This window comes from Cricetulus griseus, chromosome 2 (genome assembly GCF_003668045.3).
Source record: "Cricetulus griseus strain 17A/GY chromosome 2, alternate assembly CriGri-PICRH-1.0, whole genome shotgun sequence".
Classification (NCBI taxonomy): Eukaryota; Metazoa; Chordata; class Mammalia; order Rodentia; family Cricetidae; genus Cricetulus; species Cricetulus griseus.
The window spans coordinates 313,495,520-313,516,488 of NC_048595.1; the positions used below are offsets into that span (position 1 = coordinate 313,495,520).

Below are 20,969 nucleotides of genomic sequence, written 5' to 3' on the forward strand. Positions count from 1 at the left end.
TTTAATGTATGTGAGTACAATATAGATATTTGGAAATAAAAATTTGTCAGTTTCAACATCAAAAATCTTATTACTGTGTGTCTTCATTTAGGATCCCAGTATGCTATTCAGTAGAATCTGTCTCACTGGATCTTCCTCAGCAGGTTTAGAAAGAAGTCTGTGCTCGAATTCTTTTGAACAGGACCAAGAGACAGCTTTTCATTGTGAGGTTCCTTCACTTTCTGTGTGGATGTTAAGAGGCTGGATAGGGAGTGTTTCCCAGTTTTACTTGCTCATAGAAACCCTTTTCTTTTAATCATATCTATTAATATCACTTGAAAGAGCTCTTTTTCTATTAAAGAACTGTTGGATAATAGAATTTTGGTTATATTTGTTCAGTTGAGGGAGTCTATCTGTATGCATATGTGTTTGAATAACTGTAGTTTTATTTCTGTGTCTTTATTTAGCTTTCAGTACTGTAGATACTGAATATTTTAGTTAGACGACAGAAAGGGATATTTGTCAGATGTGTATTCATGGCAGACAGATCTTTGTGAGTCCAAGGCCAGACTAGTCTACATAGTGAATTGCAGGCCAGCATACAGGACCTTGAAAGACCCTGCCACATTTCTCATCTGGAGTAAGCAAAAGAAAGAACAGTTATTTGCATGAAGTTTAGTTCATAAAATCCTGTAAACACATGATGTATATATTATTCTGGCTTGTGAGAAGACTTTGTACTTTCACATGCTGGCACATGCTGTTCATGTGTCCTGGGTGTGGCTCCAGCTATGACAGTGAAGACTTTAAAGGGTTCATTGGCTATGCAGGTCAGTGTCTTGGAAATGCTTTACTTTGAGTAAGTAGAAGAGTGAATGGGCAGCGGATTTAAAATAGTATACACATCTTGCTAATTGTATATTTAAGGTTGGGCAACAAAGACTTGGAGGACTTCACAGACTGAAAATCACCAATTTTAGAGTAATTAAAAAAACTCAACTCAAGATCAAATTTCCAGATCAAATTTACTAGCTGTTATAAAGGTAGGTGTGTGTATGTGTATGTGGAGAGAGAGAGAGAGAGAGAGAGAGAGAGAGAGAGAGAGAGAGAGAGAGAGAGAGAGAGACTCACAGAGAGACTTGTGTGCATTGTCTTTGGAGTTTAGAACGTATCAGATCCCCTAAAAGAGAAGTTACAAGTGATTGTGACTGTCAGCTGCCTAGTGCGGGTGCTAGAAATGGAACTCAGGCCCCCTAGAAGAGCAGGAAGTGCTCTTAATCACTGAGTCATTAATCTCATTGACATCTCAAAACTTTAAGGGACAGTTTAGAGAATTAGTGAATTATTGTTTTATATTGGTGTTTTTGAGTTACTAATTCTAAGGTTTGTAGTTTTGAAACAGTTATATCGATTTTGGATTTTGCATGCATCATTTTAGCTGTTTACAGAATATGTCTTGTCTAACTTATTTATTAAAATTAATTAGAGCATATATTCTACTTCAGCAGTTAATAGAACTTGAACCATCTCCAGTTTAATTGATTAATTAATGGGTACTAAGAGAAATAAGGTAACAAATGCCTTCAAATTAAGCATTCATTTTCTTTCATTTAGGCTGTACAAGAACAATGTATTGCTTCCATTTTTGAGAGCTGAGTAGCTGCTGTATAGAGTAGGATAAGTTGTCTTTACACTGTCCTCTTTTGTGCTATTTCTATCTTAAAACATGGAATTATTTTACTTTTGGAGTAGGTAAAAAACATTACAGATTTTAAATTACCTCATTTACTCTAATTTGGTGAATATAAAGTGCTTACACTCATAATAAAATTCTGACTTCACATTTCCTGGCCCCGTGGCCTTACATTAGTCATTTGTTTTCTTTGAAGATGGGCATGAGAGCTGCTCAGCTTACCTTCCAGTGTACATTTGGTAAACACCATGAGAAACATACATACCTGCTAGATGCTGGTATAAGGCACATCACCAGTCCTTAAGGGCATTTGTTTTCAGAGCAAAAATGGACAAAATAGGACCATTGTGATAATGGAGGTAATTAGGCCATGAAGATCCATAGGATCCAGTGTTAGTGTGGGTTAGTGAGAGGATTTTCGGTAGAATGGCGTTAATGATAAGAGCATTTAAGTTAGGTTTAGAGGATGGGAAGAGAGGACTGAAGAATGAGGAGGTTTTCCGCTTAGAACAAACAACCTCTCCAGCCTACCTCATTCTGTGTCTAGTACACTTTTCAGTTTTAAGAATATAGGATACTGCCTTGTTACGCATTTTCTCTGCATAGGGGTAGTTCTGCAGAAGCCAGAAGAGGGTGTTGGGTCCCCCAAAACATGAATTACCTGCCAGTGTGGGTGCTGGGAACTGGACTTAGGTCCTCTGGAAGAACAGGAAGTACTCTGGACTACTGAGATATCTCTTGGCACCCATTTTTGTTTTTGTTTTTCAAGACAGAGTTTCTCTGTGTAGCTCTGACTGTCCTGGAACTCACTATGTAGAGCAGGCTATACTCAAACTCAGAGATCCACCTGCCTCTGCTTCAGAGTGCTGGGATTAAAGGAATATACCACCACCTGGCTAGTTTGGAAATTCTTGATGGCCATCAATGAGGATTTGTTTTTCCTTGACCTTATTTGGTGCTTATGAAGCCTGTTCAATTAAGATCACTGGATTCCTCTGCCTTTATATTTTTGTGTGCATGCTCACAGGTGTGCATGCTCATGGATGCCGAAAGTCTCAGGATCTGTCCCTGTTGGATGCTGATAGGGTCTCTCACTGAACCTAAAGCTTGAGAGTAGGCTAGGTTGACTAGCCATCAAGCTCCAGGCATCTGCTGGTCACCACACCAGGCTTTTTAAAATGAAGGCTAGAGGTCACTCACTTAGTCCTTCTGCTTCAATAGCAAGCACTTTTGGAGCCATCTTTCCTGCCCCTTCTACTCCCCCATCCTCCTGTACTATGTTCAGTTGATTCTGGTTATGCAGTGGATCCCTCAATCCCTCAATCTCTCTCTCTCTCTCTCTCTCTCTCTCTCTCTCTCTCTCTCTCTCTCTCTCTCTCTCTCTGTGTGTGTGTGTGTGTGTGTGTGTGTGTGTGTGTGTGTGTTTTTTATAGTGTAAGTTTTGACATGCTTATTACTGTTTAAACAGTGAAATCAGTTATTGTCTTTAAAGGAACTTATTAAATGGTGGACTAAAACAGGAATAGATTGATTTAACATTTGGGTTTGTTTTGTTTTGTTACTAATAATGAGTAACAAGTGGCTTGTCACTTTAGTAAGGAAAGAAAATAACTTGGTTGACTAGAAAGAGCTAATCTAATTTTACCTTGTGCACTCTAAATTTTTTAATAGTGTATAATAAGAAAATGTTGCATGCCTGTGTTAACTTTTGTTGTTGTGACCAAATGCTTGAGGTAATTACCTAAAGAAGGAAGGATTTCTTCTGGCTCATGGTTTCAAGTCATGGTCATCTGGCTCCATTAGCCAGCTGTGGTGGCAGGATAGCATGATAGTTTTGGTGGGACAGTTGCTTAACTGTGATAGTCAGGAAGCAGAGAAGGGACCTCTGAAACCCTGTAAATCTGTATCATTTTTCAGGGCTCTAAGACCAGCTTCCTCTGAATGATACCAAGGTCTAGTATAGGCTCAGTCAGTAGCCAAGCCACCTGCACTACAGGGGTAGTGGGTGTTTGAGTGTCACTTCCCTAGGTGATCCTGCCCCTTTACTGTCTTCCAAATAAGTTTACTCTTTTACCCTTTAGCTCGAGGTGCATAGGACCCAACCAATCCTGAAATGCCCTCACAGTCTTTCTTGTTATCCTGTTGCAGAATCCTGTCTTTTTTGTAGGGCTCATCTCTTCAGCTATCTTACCTTCTTCCTTTGCCCTGTCCTTTCTAGCCAGACTGAAACTTTTCAATAACCCATGCGTTCTGCTTTTGTTCTCAGTTTTCAATGTAAACCTTATTAAAAGCAGCTAGTCATCTAGACTCAGCCTGACTGCTGCCCTGTGTTGCACTTTCCTTCATCAGATAATTAGATATCACTGTTTTGTTCATCCTCATATCCCATAGCATCTGAAGTCATACACAAAATGGGAACAGTTTGCTTGTCACAGTATGACATGAATGGATGGCTTCTTAGATTTTGGAGTGGAGACTAAAGAGACAGAAAGCAGAAAGAGACCAGAGTCCAACCTTAGTAGATGAGTCTGTTTATTTCAAACAATGAAGGTCAGAACTCTCCCTCAGGAATGGAGGTTCTGTTGGGTGGGGGAAAGCTGGCAGGGATCCTTTATAGCAGTGGCTCTCAATCTGTGGGTTGCAGCCCCTTTGGGGGTTGAACAACCCTTTCATGGGGGCTCCCTAAGACCATCAGAAAGCATATGTATTTACATTATGATTCATAGCAGTAGCAAACTAAATAGTTTTATGGTTGGGGGCCACCACAACATGATGAGCTATATTAAAGTGTTGCAGCATTGGGAAGGCCAGGCACTGCTTTCTAGGGTCAGGTGAGTATCTCAGAAATGAGGACTTTGGTACAGCTGTAGGTGTCTGCCATCTCTTCCTGGAATGTTTGCTCAGGCAAGACAGATTCTTTTGAGAGACAGGCTATCCCAGAAAACATTCCTTTCTAGGTAATGGCTGACAGTTGAGCAAGGTCAGCTAAATCTCATAGGAATCCCATTTTCACAGCCCAGTTCCTGATAGAATCCTTGTTCCCAACTGAAATCTTGTCTGGCCTTCACTGTCCATGGACCTTTGGAATTCTGTTCTGCAAGCTCATAGTAGTATCACCTAGCAAACTCTGCTAGTTACAGCACTTGAAGCTTTTCCAAGCCTGTTTCTCCAAACTTCCAAATGCTTCCCACAAATGAGTTACATAAACTTCTGAACTGCATTGCTACGTAGCCACAATAGCGGTGTGTGTGTGTGTGTGTGTGTGTGTGTGTGTGTGTGTGTGTGTGTGTGTGTGTGTGATCACCATGGTCAGATAAAGATCTGGTCACGACCTAGGATATAAAGATGTATCTGGACTCAGGGTTCCTAGGCCTGTGCTGGGGCAGAACATTATGGTAAAAAAAAAGTACCTTCTTACCTTATGGCCTAGAGACAGAGAGGGACCAAGTCTTACCTTTAAAGTGATCTACCATATTACTTCCTGCACAGGGTCCAACTTCCTGTTTTCCATCATCTCTCTAAGGTCCTATCAGATTGTGATTCCATGGATAGATGAAGACTTCATGATCCAGTCCCTTCCCTAAACCCCTGAGCCGGCAATTGCAGCTTTCACACACAAACTTTTAGGAGGGGTGCAGTTCAGATTAAAAACAGAACATAGGCACATAGTATATGGATGGGGATGTTCATTGTACTGTGATATGATAATAACCTCAATACCCAGTTTTGATTCCTCATAAGCTGTTATGTATATCCCGAGTAATGCTTTGCAGCCACTAACAGCTGTATTTTCAGGATCGTGTAAGTTGTCATCTATTCATTGATTGACACTGTAGAGTGGAACTGTTATTATTGTGTTTACTTTGTGTATGTTAGCATTACTTGTTCTCAATAGTTAAATGATTTTCCCTTTTCTAGGGCAGTAATTTTTCAATTCAAGCATTTGCATGTCACATGTGGTAAGTCCCTAATTTTGCTGGGGCTGTTCCTGCTGCTCTTCCTAGACAAACATAATATATTGGGATGGCTGGGATTTAGTTAAAAGTTTTCAGGCCCAGAGCATTGTGCACAGCCCTGAGGAGTCACCACTGTGTTTCTCCATCAATGTCACTTTTGTTCTGCTCCAGAATTGCTCTATATACTTCTTTAAATGGAAAATATTAAAAGGCAAATGTATTCACATTTTAGGCTCATTTTTTAAACATTTAGATTACAGTGAGTGCCTATAACGTAATTCGTAGTTCTTGACCTGGTTTGGCTGTGGCCATCGGTTGCTAGCGCTGATTAGATCTTTGAATTACAGGATGTTATGGAATGTGCTGCACTCTGGTAGCCTATCCAACTCACTATGTTTGCATCTGAGTTGGCCCCCAGAGATTCATGCATTTGGGGGCTTTGTTGCCATCCTAAGATCTCAGGCTTAATCAACAGGTTAATCCCTTGATGGATTTGTAATATAATGGCACTTTTGAGAAGTCAGGTCTGTTGGGGAAGTGGATTACTGGGACATGCCCTGGAAAAATGGACCTTGTTCTTGGCTCCATTCTGCCTCTACTTCCTGGCTACCATGAGGTAAACAGCTCTACTCCACACTACCTTTCCCATCATGATTTGCCTTACCACAGGTCCAGAAACAGTGGAACCAGCTGAACATGAACTCAAACCATGAGCCAAAGTAGTTTCCTTTAAAGTATTTCTCTTTTCTGTCTGTCAGGGAGATGGGAGAACTACTGTGTGGTTCCAGTTACCTGTTTTAGAGGAGTTTAGCAACCAAAAATATTTGGAAAAATTTGGCTTTATTGCTAATGCAATGGGTGCTGAGTACACATGAATAATAGTAATTACATAATGATAATAAAAACAGCAACTCTATGGCATTGATATGTAAAATGATACAACACACAAGTTCAGACTTGCAGAAGACAAATGTAAGACCTGTGTGTTAGTTGCTTTTTCATTACTGTACAGAAACCATGACCAAGGCAACTTATAGAAGGAAGAGTTTAATGAGACTTAAGTGTTTCAGAGTGTTAGTTTCCATGATCATCATAGCAGGGAGCGTGGCAGCATACATGGTGCAGGAGCAGGATCTGAGAGCTTACATCCTTACCCACAAGGAGGAGGCAGAGAGAGCCAACTGGGAATGGCGTGGGCTTTTGAAACCCCAAAGCCCTCCCCCAGAGACACACCTCCTCCAACAAGGCCATACCTCCTAATCCTTTTCAAACAGTTCCACCAATCAGGGACCAAGAATTCAAATATAGGAGCCTTGTGGGGCCATTTTCATCCAAACCACCAGAGCCTGTGTATTTGTAAAATAGAAGTCTGAAGTGGGGCAGTTCATAGCATATGACTCATCTGAAGGTGCAGTTTGCCCTTACCTCCAGCCAGTAGTGAGAATGCAGCCCTCCTCTTCCCTAGTGAGACAGCAGACACAAACTGGAAATCCAGAATGAACTCTCTTGCTTCTTTCTGTAGTGCTGACCTTCAAACCCAGGGCCTTACCCTTGTTAAGCAAGGGCTGTACACTAAGTAGTATCCCAGCCTTTTACTGTATGGATAAACTTATCTCTCCCAATACTTCCTTTCTCCCCTGCCCCTTTTCCTCCCTCCTCCTTCTGTGCCTTTTTATTCTTTCTTTACAACATTGTCAGTCAAATAAAATCATCTTTAGGTTTCACTCAAGCAGACTGGCATTTTTTTTAAAGTATTTAAAGGGACCTTTTAATTAAAGTAATTTTAAAATTATTTCAGTTATATTTTGAGATTATAATTACATCATTTTCTCCTTCCCTTTCCTCCTTCCAAATCCTTCTATGTACCCCTCCTTGTTAATGTTCAAACTTATGACCTCTTTTTTCATTAATTGTACTTACACATATATATTCCTAAATACATAAATATAGTCTGCTTAGTTTATATGTTACTAGGTATGTGTGTTTTCAGGGCTGACCATTTGGTATTAGATAGCCAATTAGTTGCTCTTCCCTGAGGAAGACTTTTTCCCACTCTGGGCATTCCTTAGTTGCCTACAGTCCTTTGTGTAGGGTTGAGGCCTTGTTAGCTTTCCACCATCCACTTTGGCATGTCTTACTATGATTCTTGTTCAGGTCAGGTTTAGGCAGTCATGTTGGTGAGACTTTATGGTTGTAACTTCTGACATTTCTAGGAGACACAGTCTCACAAAAAACTCCCTGATCCTCTGCCTTTTTTTCTACCCCATCTCTCTCAATGTTCCTGAGCCTTAGTTGTCCAAGTTGTGTTATAGACTTATCCATTGTGACTGTGCTCCACAATTCTGCTTTGTAGATTAGTTGTGGTTTTCTGTAATGGTCTGTGTCTGTGTCTGTGTCAAAGAAAAGTTTCCTTGATGGAGGCGGGGGAGAGGGGCTAGGACTACACCTATCTGAGCATAAAGACAAACATTTATAGTATAGTCATTCAAAGTGTCCAGTATAGTTACAGAATTGTACTCCTGTCACTCAGATGGTATCGTATTTGGAACATTTTCATCAAGTCAGAAACAAACCAGTCCTAGGCTACCATGAATTTACTTTTTTCTCTGCATTCTTATACTTGTCTATTCTGTGGATGTCCTATCAATAGATCAATACAGTTTCTAGCTCCTTATGTCTGGCTGCTTTCACTGCATGTTCTCAAGGTTCATCATGTTGTAGTATGAATTAGTACCCACCCTTTTTTAGTCTTTTGAGAATTTTATACAGTATATTTTTATCACTTCACCTCCTCTCCCATTCCTCCCAGAACCACCTCCCTTCCCTACCAACCCAACTCCATGTCCCTTTTAAATCCACCAATTTCAATTTGTGCTGCCCAGATGCTCTTGGTATGTGGCCATCCACTAGAGCATGATCTACCTACCAAGGGCTCAAAAAGAAGTAACTCTCCTACAAGTGACTGTCAGTTGCCAGTAGCTCCTCAGCTGTAGTTGGGGTCTCATGCCTGCTCCCTACCACCTTTGTTCTGGGATTTTGCCTGGATTGAGACTGTGTAGGACTTGTGTGTACTGTCACAACCACTGTGAGTTCATATGTGCAGCTGTCTGCCATGTCCCAAGAACAGTGTTTCCTTGTAGTCACCTTCCCCCTCTTCCTCTTACAGTTCTCTGTCTTTTCCTTTGCAGTGATTCCCAAGCCTTGGGAGGGTGTGAGATAGTTGTCCCTCTTGGAATGCACATTCTGTATTATCTTATTCTCTGCAGCTTGACCTGTTGTAGAATTCTCTGTTAATTACCAAAAATTAATGTGCTAAGGATGTATACCACATTAGGGATGCTTCTTGTTGAGGGTTGAGAGATGCACTAATAGCTAGGTATAATGATGTCATTAAGAATCAGTTTGTTATTATGTCCATTTAGCAGAATAATTGTGGTAGATTCTCCCCTAGAGTACTTTACTCCTTTTTATTGCCTAGTAATATTTCAGTGAATGCATAAACTTCTGTTTGTCCATGAAATGGAGTTTTAAGTTCCCATGTTTTAGCTGTTGCACATAAGGCTATTATCAACATTTGTAGACATAGGTTTCATGTGGACTTCTGTTTCAGTTTCTCTGGGGCATATATCTAGGAGTAGCATTGGGGAAAATTGTAATTTTGATTGAATATTTTGAGAAGCAGCCAATTTCCAAACAACTCTGTCAGTTTTCATTTCTAACAGTATTGTTCAATGCTTTCAGCTTTTCTCCATGTCTTTCCCAACACTTGACATTTATGATCTGACTGATTATAGACGTCAGATTATGCAATGTTATATCTATCATTCCTGATGGATGGGGTTGAGTATCTTCTCATGTGCTTACTACACATCTGCATGTCATCTTAAAGAAATACCTATCCGCTGGGATTAAAGGTGTGTGCCACCACCACCCCTGCCAAAGGGTTTTTTGTTTGTTTGTTGTCTGTTTTTTGGGGTTTTTTTTGTCATCATGTAAGTAAACTACATGTATGTGTAGTTACTTGTGGAGGTAGAAGAGAGTGTCAGAACCCTTGGAGTTATAGTTTCAGGCAGTTTCTAGCTGGCACAGGAGCTCAGAATTGATCCTGGGTCCTCTATAAGAACAGAAAATGCTCTTAACCTCTGAGCCATCTCTCCTGCCCCTTTTATCCCTTTTTACCACTGTTATTTGTACTGGCCTGCCACTCCGTACATGTGATTTTGGAATATTAGATATTAGATGACCATAAATACACTGAAAAATGTTGATAATTCTTAAAACTATAAAGTTAAGATCATAAATTAAGAAAATTAAAAATCAGTGTTTTTAGCTGCATGGTCAGAAGCTCTTAATTTACCCCAAAACTTGAATTGCCTGAGCAGCATATTTAAATATGTTAAATTTGCACTTGTGAGTTTTGTAGAGAAAACATGGGTTTCTACAAAGCACTTGTCAAACTTGTGCTGAGAGGCAGCTGTTCTGGAGGAGCCATGCCGATAATGCTTGAATCTCCGTTGAGTTTGCACTTGAACCATGTTTAGCAGATATGTTACTACAAGACTTACCTAGACCTTTTACACAAACATGTTATCCATCCTTGGAACTTCTGTTCTTCAGTTTATTTGGCCACTAGCACAAAAGGATTTGTTTGGATAATACTACTAGTTGTGGAGCTGCATATGTAAATGCTGTGTTGTGTGTTACACATCATGTTACAGGTAGTTTATTATTTGATTATCCCATTAGGGGTTGTCAGTCTTTTATAGTTCTTAAAGCTCTTATTAGTATTAAGCTTTTCTAGCTAGTTAGAACCAACAGACTTTGAAGTTGCTTTGCTGCTTTGGGCTGTGGGTTTGTAAGAATAATGGAAAATATTTTCAGTTAATTTTGCCTTTAAGCTGTAATAGCATAACTTTGAAATTGTATTTTAAGTGACATTTGGAAAAGGAAAGCAGTACTCAGAGATTGACACTATTAGGTAGATTCCCTGTCTATCTAGTTGAGTATTACTCCAGAAAATTGGTGAAAATAACCAAAGGTGAACTAGCAGGTTTGAAAATTGCTAAATATTGTGCTGCACTTATTTACATAGTTTCTTTGTTATACATCCTTTAGAGAAAAAATCTAATTCTGTAAAACATTTTTGGTTTGTTTATAGATTGGTCAAAGAAAAAGTGATGTATGAGAAAGAGGCAAAGCAACAAGAAGAAAAGATTGAAAAAATGAAGGCTGAAGATGGTGAAAACTACGCCATTAAGAAGCAGGTAAAGTTGATGCTCAGAGGAACTGTGCTGATGTTGTCTTTATCATAGCTCTCAGAGATGGAACTATGTGTGTGGTGAGGCTGAGGCAGGAGGATAACTGCAAGTTGGAGGCCAGCCTGTGGACTAGAAGCACTTTCAGACAAACACAAACAAAAAGATAAAACCCAACAAAGATAGAAAGTGGAAACTTTAGTGAAATAACTGCAGCAAGTCACACAGCACTCATGTTTGAACACGAGCATTCTCTTGTTGTTCTCAGCTATGAAGCTCTGCAGCATCTCCAGTTCTTAGTATTCAATCTGAAAATTGGATAATATAGTAAGTATAATTACATCTTTAAATTTAGAAATAACTCCCCAATTGATGTGAAGACCACCAAAATAAAATATATATTTCTTATAATAGTTGGGAAATTGACACAGACCAGATGTCCATCTACAATGAATGGATAAGGGAAGTGTGCTATATGCACACAATGGGATAGTATTCATCTTAAATTAGAGTGAAGTTATGAAATTTGCAGGAAAGAGATGGAGCTGGTGGGGTTCGGGTAGTTTACATACATTTTTAGGAGTGGGGTCCCTTGCTTTCAAATCACTGATACTGTAATTGTCCTTGTTACCTCTTTTTTCTTCAATAGTTACAGGTGCCATTTGGTGTTGCTTTTGGTAATTTGTGCCAACTCACTTGGCCTTGCCAGAAGTACATCAACTTGTTTTTAACTCTACCTTTGGTTCTGTTGACTTTTCTCTGTACTTTTCTTATTTGTAATTTTATCAATTTGTACTTTTATAATCACTTTATTTCTTTTAATTGTTCTGAGTATATTTGCTTCCTTTTTCTTTTTGTTGTTGTTTTGGTTTGGGTTTTTTGTTTGTTTGCTTGTTTTTTGTTCCTTTTGACAAGGGACTCTGTGTGGCCTTGGCTGTCCTAGAACTCCATAAATAGACCAGAGTGGCCTCCTTTTAAGTGTTGTTTTAAGTGCAGTCTCTTTTTCTTTTTGTGGTAAGAACATAGATTTGACAGCACTTAACCTTGGTGATGGGAGCATTCATGGCCTTGAATATTCCTCTCGGCCCTAGTGTAGGTCTGACTGCATCCCACAGCATTTTTTGGCCTCTGCCTTAAATGCAGGGGTAAAGGAGTGTTAGTTCCAACACTGCCCGGCTGACTATTAATTGATGCCAAGTGCTAGGATGAAGGTGTATTCCAACACTGCCTGGCTGACTACTAATTGATAAGGGAAGATTCTCCTCTTGCAGTTACCAACTCTGATTATGTTGCATCGCAGTTAGAGCATGTACTGTGTGTGATTGATTGCATGGTTTCTAGGTTCCCGTATTATTTTCACTGTTGTTTGACTTAGGATGTGGTCTGCTGCAGTGTCTCACAGGGCTTAAATGCATTTACATTCTCTTACAGAGTGTTCTGTTTCCTTGCTAAGATACGGTGTTTGGTTTTTAAATTTTCTTTATATCCTGACTATCGTTTCCCTCCCTTCACTCTTCCCAATATGGAGTTGTGGGGGTTTTTTGTTTTGTTTTGTGTTTGTTAAGCAGCATAGCTTACTCTGCTGGTGTCTAGTTCTTTCCTATCTTTGCTCATTTTTGTCTAGTATTTCCATAAATTGTTGACAGTAAGTATGGAAATCCCCATCTCTATATGATCATTTATCTGTTTATCTGTTCAGTTCATACACAGGATCACATGTTACCTTGATGTGCTTATAGTGCTCTGATAATGTGACACTCCTTTTTTCCCAACAGCCTTTCTTGACTTGCAGCAGTCTGCTCTATAATATTAATATAGTCACTTCTGTTGTTTTGTTCATTTTTAATATTCCACATCTTTTTCTACACACTTATTTACTTATTTATTTTGCGTCTGGAGTGAATTTCTTATAGATGGCATGTGGTAGGGTACAGTTAGTCTATCTCCATGCTTTTTTTGGGGGGAGGTGCAGGGGTCAAGTTTGAGACAGGTAGCTTTGGAGGCTGTCCTGGCACTCGTTCAGTGCTCTGTCTCCATGCTTTAGATGGTACGATTGCACCATTTACTTTCATGACAGTTGTTGGTGAATCAGAGTTTACACTGCTCTGCCCCCCCCAATGGATTCAGCAATAACCAGACAAACACAAGTTAAATGGATTCCTAATTCACCATGTAAGCATGTTAACATCTTGCTACTATGTAAAAGAGAAGACGAAACTAATGTTTCAGTAATTTCTAGAGCTCCATCTGACAAGCTAATAGGAATATCATTGGCTCCAGAGACAGCTGACATTATTCTATAGGCTGTTACAGCTTATAGGTCTAGCCCATCCCTGGTTACAAGATCTGGCTCACAAAGAAGCCAGAAACCTTAGCCTAATCCGTTACCAAACAGCTTATCATTGGCCACATTGTTTCATAGAATTCTTCCTGTGACAAAAAAGGAATTCTATCAATTGAAATGTTTATTTTCATTTTTTATTTTTGATCATAAAAGAAATTAATCAACTTTTAGGTTCTGCAGTCTGTAGATTGTTATAAACCAAGCCTTACCTATTCTCCCCAACTTCCATTTTACCAAAATAAATACTCAAAAAAGTTATAACTTGTTTTAAAATCAATTTCATATCAACAGGGAAGGCATTCTATGGTATTCCCCTAAGGTTCCTTCTGCATCCCAGTGACTGTGCCAAGACCCTGATTTTTCTCTCAAATGCAATGCAGTGAGCATTAGAGTGAACCATTTTTTGAGTCTTCTAAAGAAGGGACTATTCTAAGAAGGCACTCTGAACAAACAGCACTCATTTAGGTAGATGGGGTATTTGGGGATGTCTTCTTTGTATAATCATGACTCAGACACTGTTGTTAGTTCCTGGCAGACAAAATCCAAGAAAGTGCCACTAAAGTCCCACCCCTGGTGGAGAAACTGTTCCCAATGATAACTGCTGGGACAAAGAAAGTCGGTTCTCTTTAATGGGCTGATACTTGGTATATCAGCCACAGTCCAGGGCAGACTCCATACTCAGGAGTAGTTGGCCAACACAAATTGGACTGCATGGCTTTAATGGCCTTTTTGTTTGTTTTTGAAAAAGAAGAACTTGACTGGGTGGTGATTTGGGAAGGGTCAAGGAGGAGTTCAGTAACTGTTGAGTATGTTAGTATACTGTATGAAATTTTCAGAGAATAAAAAAAATTATCTCTGGCAGTTATAATTCATTGCTATAAAGGAAACTATTTAACTTGTGGATTTGATGCAGGTATGGCTTATAGTGTCCAGGTTTCCAGGGTGCTCCTTTGGCATTGAATGGCAAGTCTTCACTTGAGGCGGTGTCATGCTTCATATTTTCATGTTTATGCTCCTGATTGGACTGGGAAACTGAACCTTCTCTTTGCATTTTTGTCTCCCCCGTCCTGGCATTATGTAGGCAGCAATCAACCCTTAATGTTCTTGAACCAACTCTATTTAGAAAATGGTACAGTGTATAACATATATTGCTATATATTTTAATTCATCTCTATATTATACCAATATGATATAAATAATTGTTATGGCATATTATTTTTAAAGAATAATGACAAAAATATTACAAGTGTTCAATACAGTTTTTTTGTTTTGGTTTTTAATTTCAGTCTACTGTAGGTAAAATCTGCAGGTGTGGAACCTGTGGTTAGGGGCTGAATGTAGAGGAAATTTAGTGAATAATCAGGGTAAAATACAGGGGAATGAACTTTTGTCCTTTCATCTTGCTAGACTAACAGAAGATCTTGGTCTATATTAATACAAAGAGATAATAAAGAATAGAAATTATGTTGGATAGTGCTACTAAAAGTTCATTTCAGTAACATTAAAGCTTGGGGGGCAATCGTAAATATATATTTTGACTTGTCATGAGTTTGATCCAATTCTTCGTATTGATCTTATTTAATTCTTGTAAGCTGTTCTGCAAGAATTCCACGGGAGAAGTCCACAATGTTCCTGTTGCCAATTTTTCACCTGGATTCAAACCAGATATATAAAAATAATTTGGTGGCATTGATTAAGGATAAGTTTATTTGAAAGTAAAGTCATGATCCTATACTTGAAATTTTAATCTGTGTCTTATTAGCCAAAGCATTCTAAGTTCAGCCATGTATTTCCACCTAGGAAAGCGGATGTGTACTGTGATGGTTTTATAACAGTGTGAGCTACAACAAACTGCCAAAGGAAGTATGAAGATTCTGGGACTACTAACGTTTCCATTATAATTGTAATTGAGTATTATTCACATTAAATCATGTGCATTGTTTTATTTCAGCTAGGTAATCTTGACTAATTTTGTACCCCTTTCTCTGAAAACTTTTGACCAAACGTTTTTGAGAAAAATGTTATGACAGTATCTGTCTCTGGGAATAATTGAAGGAAACAAAGCTTTTGTACCAACTGAACAAAAAATCTTAAGTCCAGCATCATGACTAACTATTGACTAAGTTTCCTAGTTTTCTTTTGTGTTTTGATGTGTTACAATAGAGCTTTGAATGGTAGATTTTTACATCCAAAAACATCCCTCAGAATAGGTGTCCCTGTGGTTAATTCTTCAGCATCTTCATGAAGAATAGGCAAGAAGTTCAGATTCAGAGGGAGCCACATTGGTAATTTTGCTCAAACTGCTGGGAGAATAATCTCTCTCCTAAAATGAAGCCCAAGGATAAGTAATAACTTTTTATGCATGATAAGCATCAAAATATGAACCTGCTGGTCTTTGCTTTTCATTTTTCTTACCTCTGTCTTTCAGGGAGTCCCTCCTGCAGTGTGCACACGATGTGATCAATAACTCAATAACTTCTCTCATGCAGTAATTATCTCCCTGTGATATTATCTGAACACTGTTTTCCTTTATTACCCAAAGATGCAGGGGATATTTATATAACCAGCTGATCCCATTTTAGATAAAGGTGCTTTGTGACAGCAGGGGAATCATTTACTTTAAATAGCCTTTTAAATAAGAGCTGAATGAAAAGCTTTGCCAGTTAATTTTCACTTACCATGAGAAGGTGATTACCAAAAGGGAGAAAAGCCCAAAACTTTTGTTTAAGTTCTGCTTATAAGTTGTACTTTGCAAATAATGCAGTCTGATTAGAGCATTGAGTCATTTAGCATAGTCATACTTTTCATTTCCTTTAAATCATTAGTTATATGCCAAGGTATAAAATAAAAACTCATTAATTCTGTCATCTTGACATATCTCACAAATGTTCTCATTACAGGCAGAAATCCTGCAAGAGTCCCGGATGATGATCCCAGATTGCCAGAGACGGTTAGAGGCTGCATATACCGATCTTCAGCAAATATTAGTAAGTAAAGATTCCTTTAGCTTATATTTTAAATTGTTTTCAACTAATCTGTGGAAAACAAAAACTTTGAATATTTAATACTGCAGCTATTCAAAGAGATGTTTTATTCATTTGCTTATGTCTTGGTTTCTTCTCTTGATTTATGATGAAGTACTCTTAGAAAGGTACATTTTAGCTCAGAGTTCCAGGATACAGTCAGTCAGAGCACAATGACTTGAGAGAGCCGATTACACTGTATCCATAATCAGGAACAGAATGCAGCCAATGTGTGTGTGCTTGTCTCCTCTGCTTAGGGATGGTCTAGGGTCCAGCTCAAAATTAGGATGGATCTTCATACATCAGTTAACATAATCAAGATAATCTCTCATTGTCATATTCAGAGGTTAACATTAATCTAGACAGCCCACACTGTTCAGCCTAGAAGCTTGCTCCCTAGGTATTGACAGTACTAACCATTGTACCCTTGAACCAGCATGCTTTAAATATTTAGAGTTTAACTTATGTTTGAGTTATAACTCCAGTAAAAGTTCTTTTCTGTCATGTTTACTCTACTTACTTAACTAAATGTTTGAGTCATAGCAGGTTTATATACATGATACCAGTTTTGGTCAGAAATATTTGGTTTTTATGCATACTTTTTTTTAACTCATGAACAGTGAGCCAACTGTTTGTTTGACATTTAATTTAATCCAATGTCTCAAGTTAATTTGGCCCTTATTTAAAAGATCTGGAATTATTTTAGATTCAGACCTAAATGAATTTGAGAGAATGGGGGAAGGTTATAGAGGCAAACCTCTCCTGAAGTCACCTGAGTTGGGCAGTGCTGTTCTACTTCCTGTAATAACACACACTTTGTGAAACAGTGGTTGCTGGGTTTATAAATGAGTCTAAGTGGCATAGTGCTGTTGTCTTAGTTCCTCTTTCTGTTGCTGTGAATACTCTAAAATACTCTGACAAAGGCAACTTATGGGATAAAAAGCTTATTTGGCTCAAATTGCCTGCAGTGAAGGACTGCAGGAAGGGAGGGTGCAGGATTATATTACCTAAATCTACAGTGAAGAGCAAAAAGCAGTGAACTAGCCTGACAGCTAAAGCCAGCCATCACAACTCTACTTCCTGTGACCTTCTCTACCTTTTGTCCTCAAAGTCAAATGTTTATCTCCCAATGTTAAATGTCCTTATTATTTTAAAATAAGGACTTTTAAAAGTCCTTATTATTTTTAAATTCACCAGTATTTTAAAGTCCTTATTATTTTTAAATTTACCAATATTTAAATATTGGGCGTTGGTGGTGCATGCCTTTAATCCCAGCACTTGGGAGGCAGAGGCAGGTAGATCTCTGTAAGTTCAAGGCCAGCCTAGTCTACAAAGCAAGTTCCAGGACAACCTCCAAAGCAATACAAAGAAACCCTGTCTCGGGGAAAAAAAAAAAAAGTCTGAAAACTTTTAACTATGAGTTCCTATAAAATAAAGTTGTGAACTTTCAACATAAAATAGCAAACTATGAATTCCTATAAAATAAAAATGTTGTATACTTTCAACATAATGTAGTACAGAGTAGACATTCCTGTTTCAACATGGAGGAACCAGGGCATAGCAAGAAATAAACAGATGGAACTCCAGCAGAGAAAACACCAAATTGTGCAGCTCTTTGTCCTGCATCTGGGGCTTGTGATGAAACTGGCTGAGATCCAAAGGTTTGGACAGCCCCACCCTCTTCCACCCCTGCCACCATCAGCACACAACTCTGTCAGCTCCACTCCACACCTGCAGCACTCCTTGAAGGTGGCCCATTGTCCTGGTTTGCCTGCCTTCTGGAGTTCCACTACAGTTTATTTAATCTTCACCTTTATAGATTAGCCTCTCAGGGCCCCGTATCTCAGGGACTGCTTCCATGCCACACAGAGCATGGCCTCCGCTGCTTTCAATGATCCCTCATGCTTAACATCTTTTGTGACTTTTAAACAGATACCACACGGACAGTAGCCAAATTCTGTTCACAGCCTTTCCCCTTTGGACCACAACTGTGTCAGCCTCCGTGTGCTGAGGCTGTTGTTTTCCAGGAACAGGGGGTGCCTTAGGCTTTCTTCCTGTTAGTGAATTTGCATCTTCTCAAGATGGAGCCTCTAAGTGGTGTGCTTTTTGCCTTCAGGACACACTTCATCTCCCAGTGCAGCACAAGAGGCTTCTCTATCTATGAAATACCCTCTTCCAGACAGATCTGTCCATTATCTTTACATTAACTTGGGTTCTCAGATCAAGAGCAAAAGGAAGCCAGATTCTTGGCCATAATGTCACAGGAACAGCCCCTAGCCCAGTTGTTGAGATTCCTTCCGTCCTCCATAACCTTATGCACTGGCCTTCCACAGTGTAGTCCATTTCCTCAGCATTCTTGTTGTCCACACTCCCACTAGAATGCCCGGGAACCTCTGCCTCCAGACTTGAATGGATTTTCTAAACCAGTGTACCAAACACTTCCACATTCTTCCCACAAAACAGTTCCATTTGCAACCACATGGCCATGTTTAGCACAGCATTTGCCCAACTCTTGGTACCATTTTCTGCCTTAATTTTGTTTCTTGTTGCTATGGTAAAATACTGAATAAAAGCAACCAACTTAAGGGACAAAGAGGTTATTTGGCTTACCATTCCAGGTTCCATCCGATCAAGGTGGCAGGAACTAACAGCAGTAGTCACATTACATTCATATCAAGACCAAAGATGAATGTTTCCAAGTGATTCTGGATTGTAGACAATCTAGACAATTTCCACTAACCATCACACAGCATGGTGGCAAACACCTTTAATCCCAGCACTAGGGAATCAGAGGCAGGTGGATCTCTGAGTTCAAGAACAGCCAGGGCTGCATGAGAGCCCCTGTCTCAAAAACAAACTATCACAAGTATCCTAGTTTTGTTTCTGTTGCTGTGATTTAAAAAAAAATCCTGACAGAAAGCTGTTAATCCCACCAGGTGCAACTAAGACCACTACTTCAGTTTTTTAACCAAATTTGAAGCAAGCTTTATTAAATACTGGCCAGGAAGATGGGCACTGGCCAAGTCCATTCAGAATGGCTCTGAATTATGTTACTCGGGAGCTTATAAAGGTAAAACCTCCTGCTGTCATCTGATGGGGAAAAGCATACATCCTCACGTACTTCCTGCCTATGGACCTGTGTGTAATCAAGCAAATCCTGTGCAGTTGGCCAACCAGCCTTGTTTATAGAAGAGAAAACACGTGGCTTGTATTCTTATATGAACGAACACACATGCACGCACGCACGCACGCACGCACGCATTCCAGGAAAGTTATCTGTCCTTGGGCACGTGGGCCTTACAGGTTAGAGGCATTTTTGTTTTGTGGCTCTCTTAAGCACAGTAATTTAAAACTTAAAACAACTTTAGCCCTCACAAAGCAACTTCAGGAAGAAAGGGTTTAATTTTGCTCACAATTCCAGATTATAGTTCATTATTGTGGGGAAGTCAAGTTGCAGAAGCTTGAAGCAACTAGTATTGTCACTTCCACAGTCAACAGCAGAGAAATAAATACATGCGTGCTCTGTGCTTAGTCCAGTTTCTCTACTCTTCTATAATCCAGGACTTCCAGCTTAGAGAATGGTGCTGCCCACAGTGTGCTAGGTAACTGAATACCATCCTCCAAAGACATGCTCCCAGCCATCCTCTTGTAGACGGTTCCTCATGCTACATACTCTTAAGGGATTCTGGATTGTGGCTAGTTGACAATAAAAGCTACTTGTCACAATGATGAAGTCATTGATGAGCTCTAACATTTCCTTTACTAATCTTATTTTTAATGTTTACATTTTCTATGCTAACATTAATTATTAGATACATAGCTGTTCTTTAACTGACTCATAATTGTTCCCTTAGGAGAAAAGTATTTTCAGTATGCTCATAAATAATCTAGGAAAGAGAAGGAAATATATGCTTACCACCAAATTCTGACTAAACTATAGGGCAAAAAAAGAGGAAAATGTTCTTATTTTATGTGCTAATTTTCCCTGCAGTTCTATTTAAGGATCATGAGCCCCTATGACCCAGCAGTTTTTTAAAAGATTACTGTTTTTAATTATGAGTGTGTTTATGGGTATGACTGAAAATAGGTGCCACTGAGGCCAGACATACCTGGCCTACTTGGAGCTTGTGAGCCACCTGATATGGGTTAGATTGGTCTCTGGTCTTTGGAAGAGCAACAAGTGCTCTTAATTCACTTCATTATCTCTCCAGCCCCTATAGTGAACTTCTTAAAGGCAGGATGATTCTTCATAATTAAAAGAGGTGCTGGTTTTTATTCTATTTTAGTAGAAGATAGGTAAAGTAAGAAATAATCGTTGTTAAAATGCTACATAGAAATAATATTTGTATTTCTTAGCAATTTCATTGCTTTGTTTCTCATGAATTCAATAGCTAATAAAATAATACAAATTGTTTGAAAATGATTTGTTTAGATAGTTGTGCTTGAGGTTAAATTAAACTATTACCTCTGTTCTCAGTAAATTTATGTTTACAGAAAGAAAAAAAAAACTGTTTAAGGTACAGTTTTCAGGATTAAGAAATTGTTACTAATTATCTGAATTCAGTTTTTGCCTTATTATTCATGTTAAATACACTCATTATTACCTCGTGTGTGTCATAACTATCCACATCTTTTATTGATATTACACACAACTGTTGTCCTTCACTTCATTTAAGAATCAAGGGCTGGAGTGATGGACCCACGTTCAGTTCTCAACAC

At 38.9% G+C, this 20,969-nt stretch overlaps 1 protein-coding gene across 1 annotated transcript in view; it reads left to right on the plus strand.

Moving 5' to 3' along the window:
* Tbca (tubulin folding cofactor A) overlaps window positions 1-20,969 on the plus strand; it is a 60,560-nt gene that overhangs the window by 38,369 nt on the left and 1,222 nt on the right. The window contains exons 2-3 of the mRNA XM_027401710.2: window positions 10,787-10,892; window positions 16,128-16,214. Coding sequence (XP_027257511.1) covers window positions 10,787-10,892; window positions 16,128-16,214 — 193 coding nt within the window. The remainder of the gene's footprint in view (window positions 1-10,786; window positions 10,893-16,127; window positions 16,215-20,969) is intronic.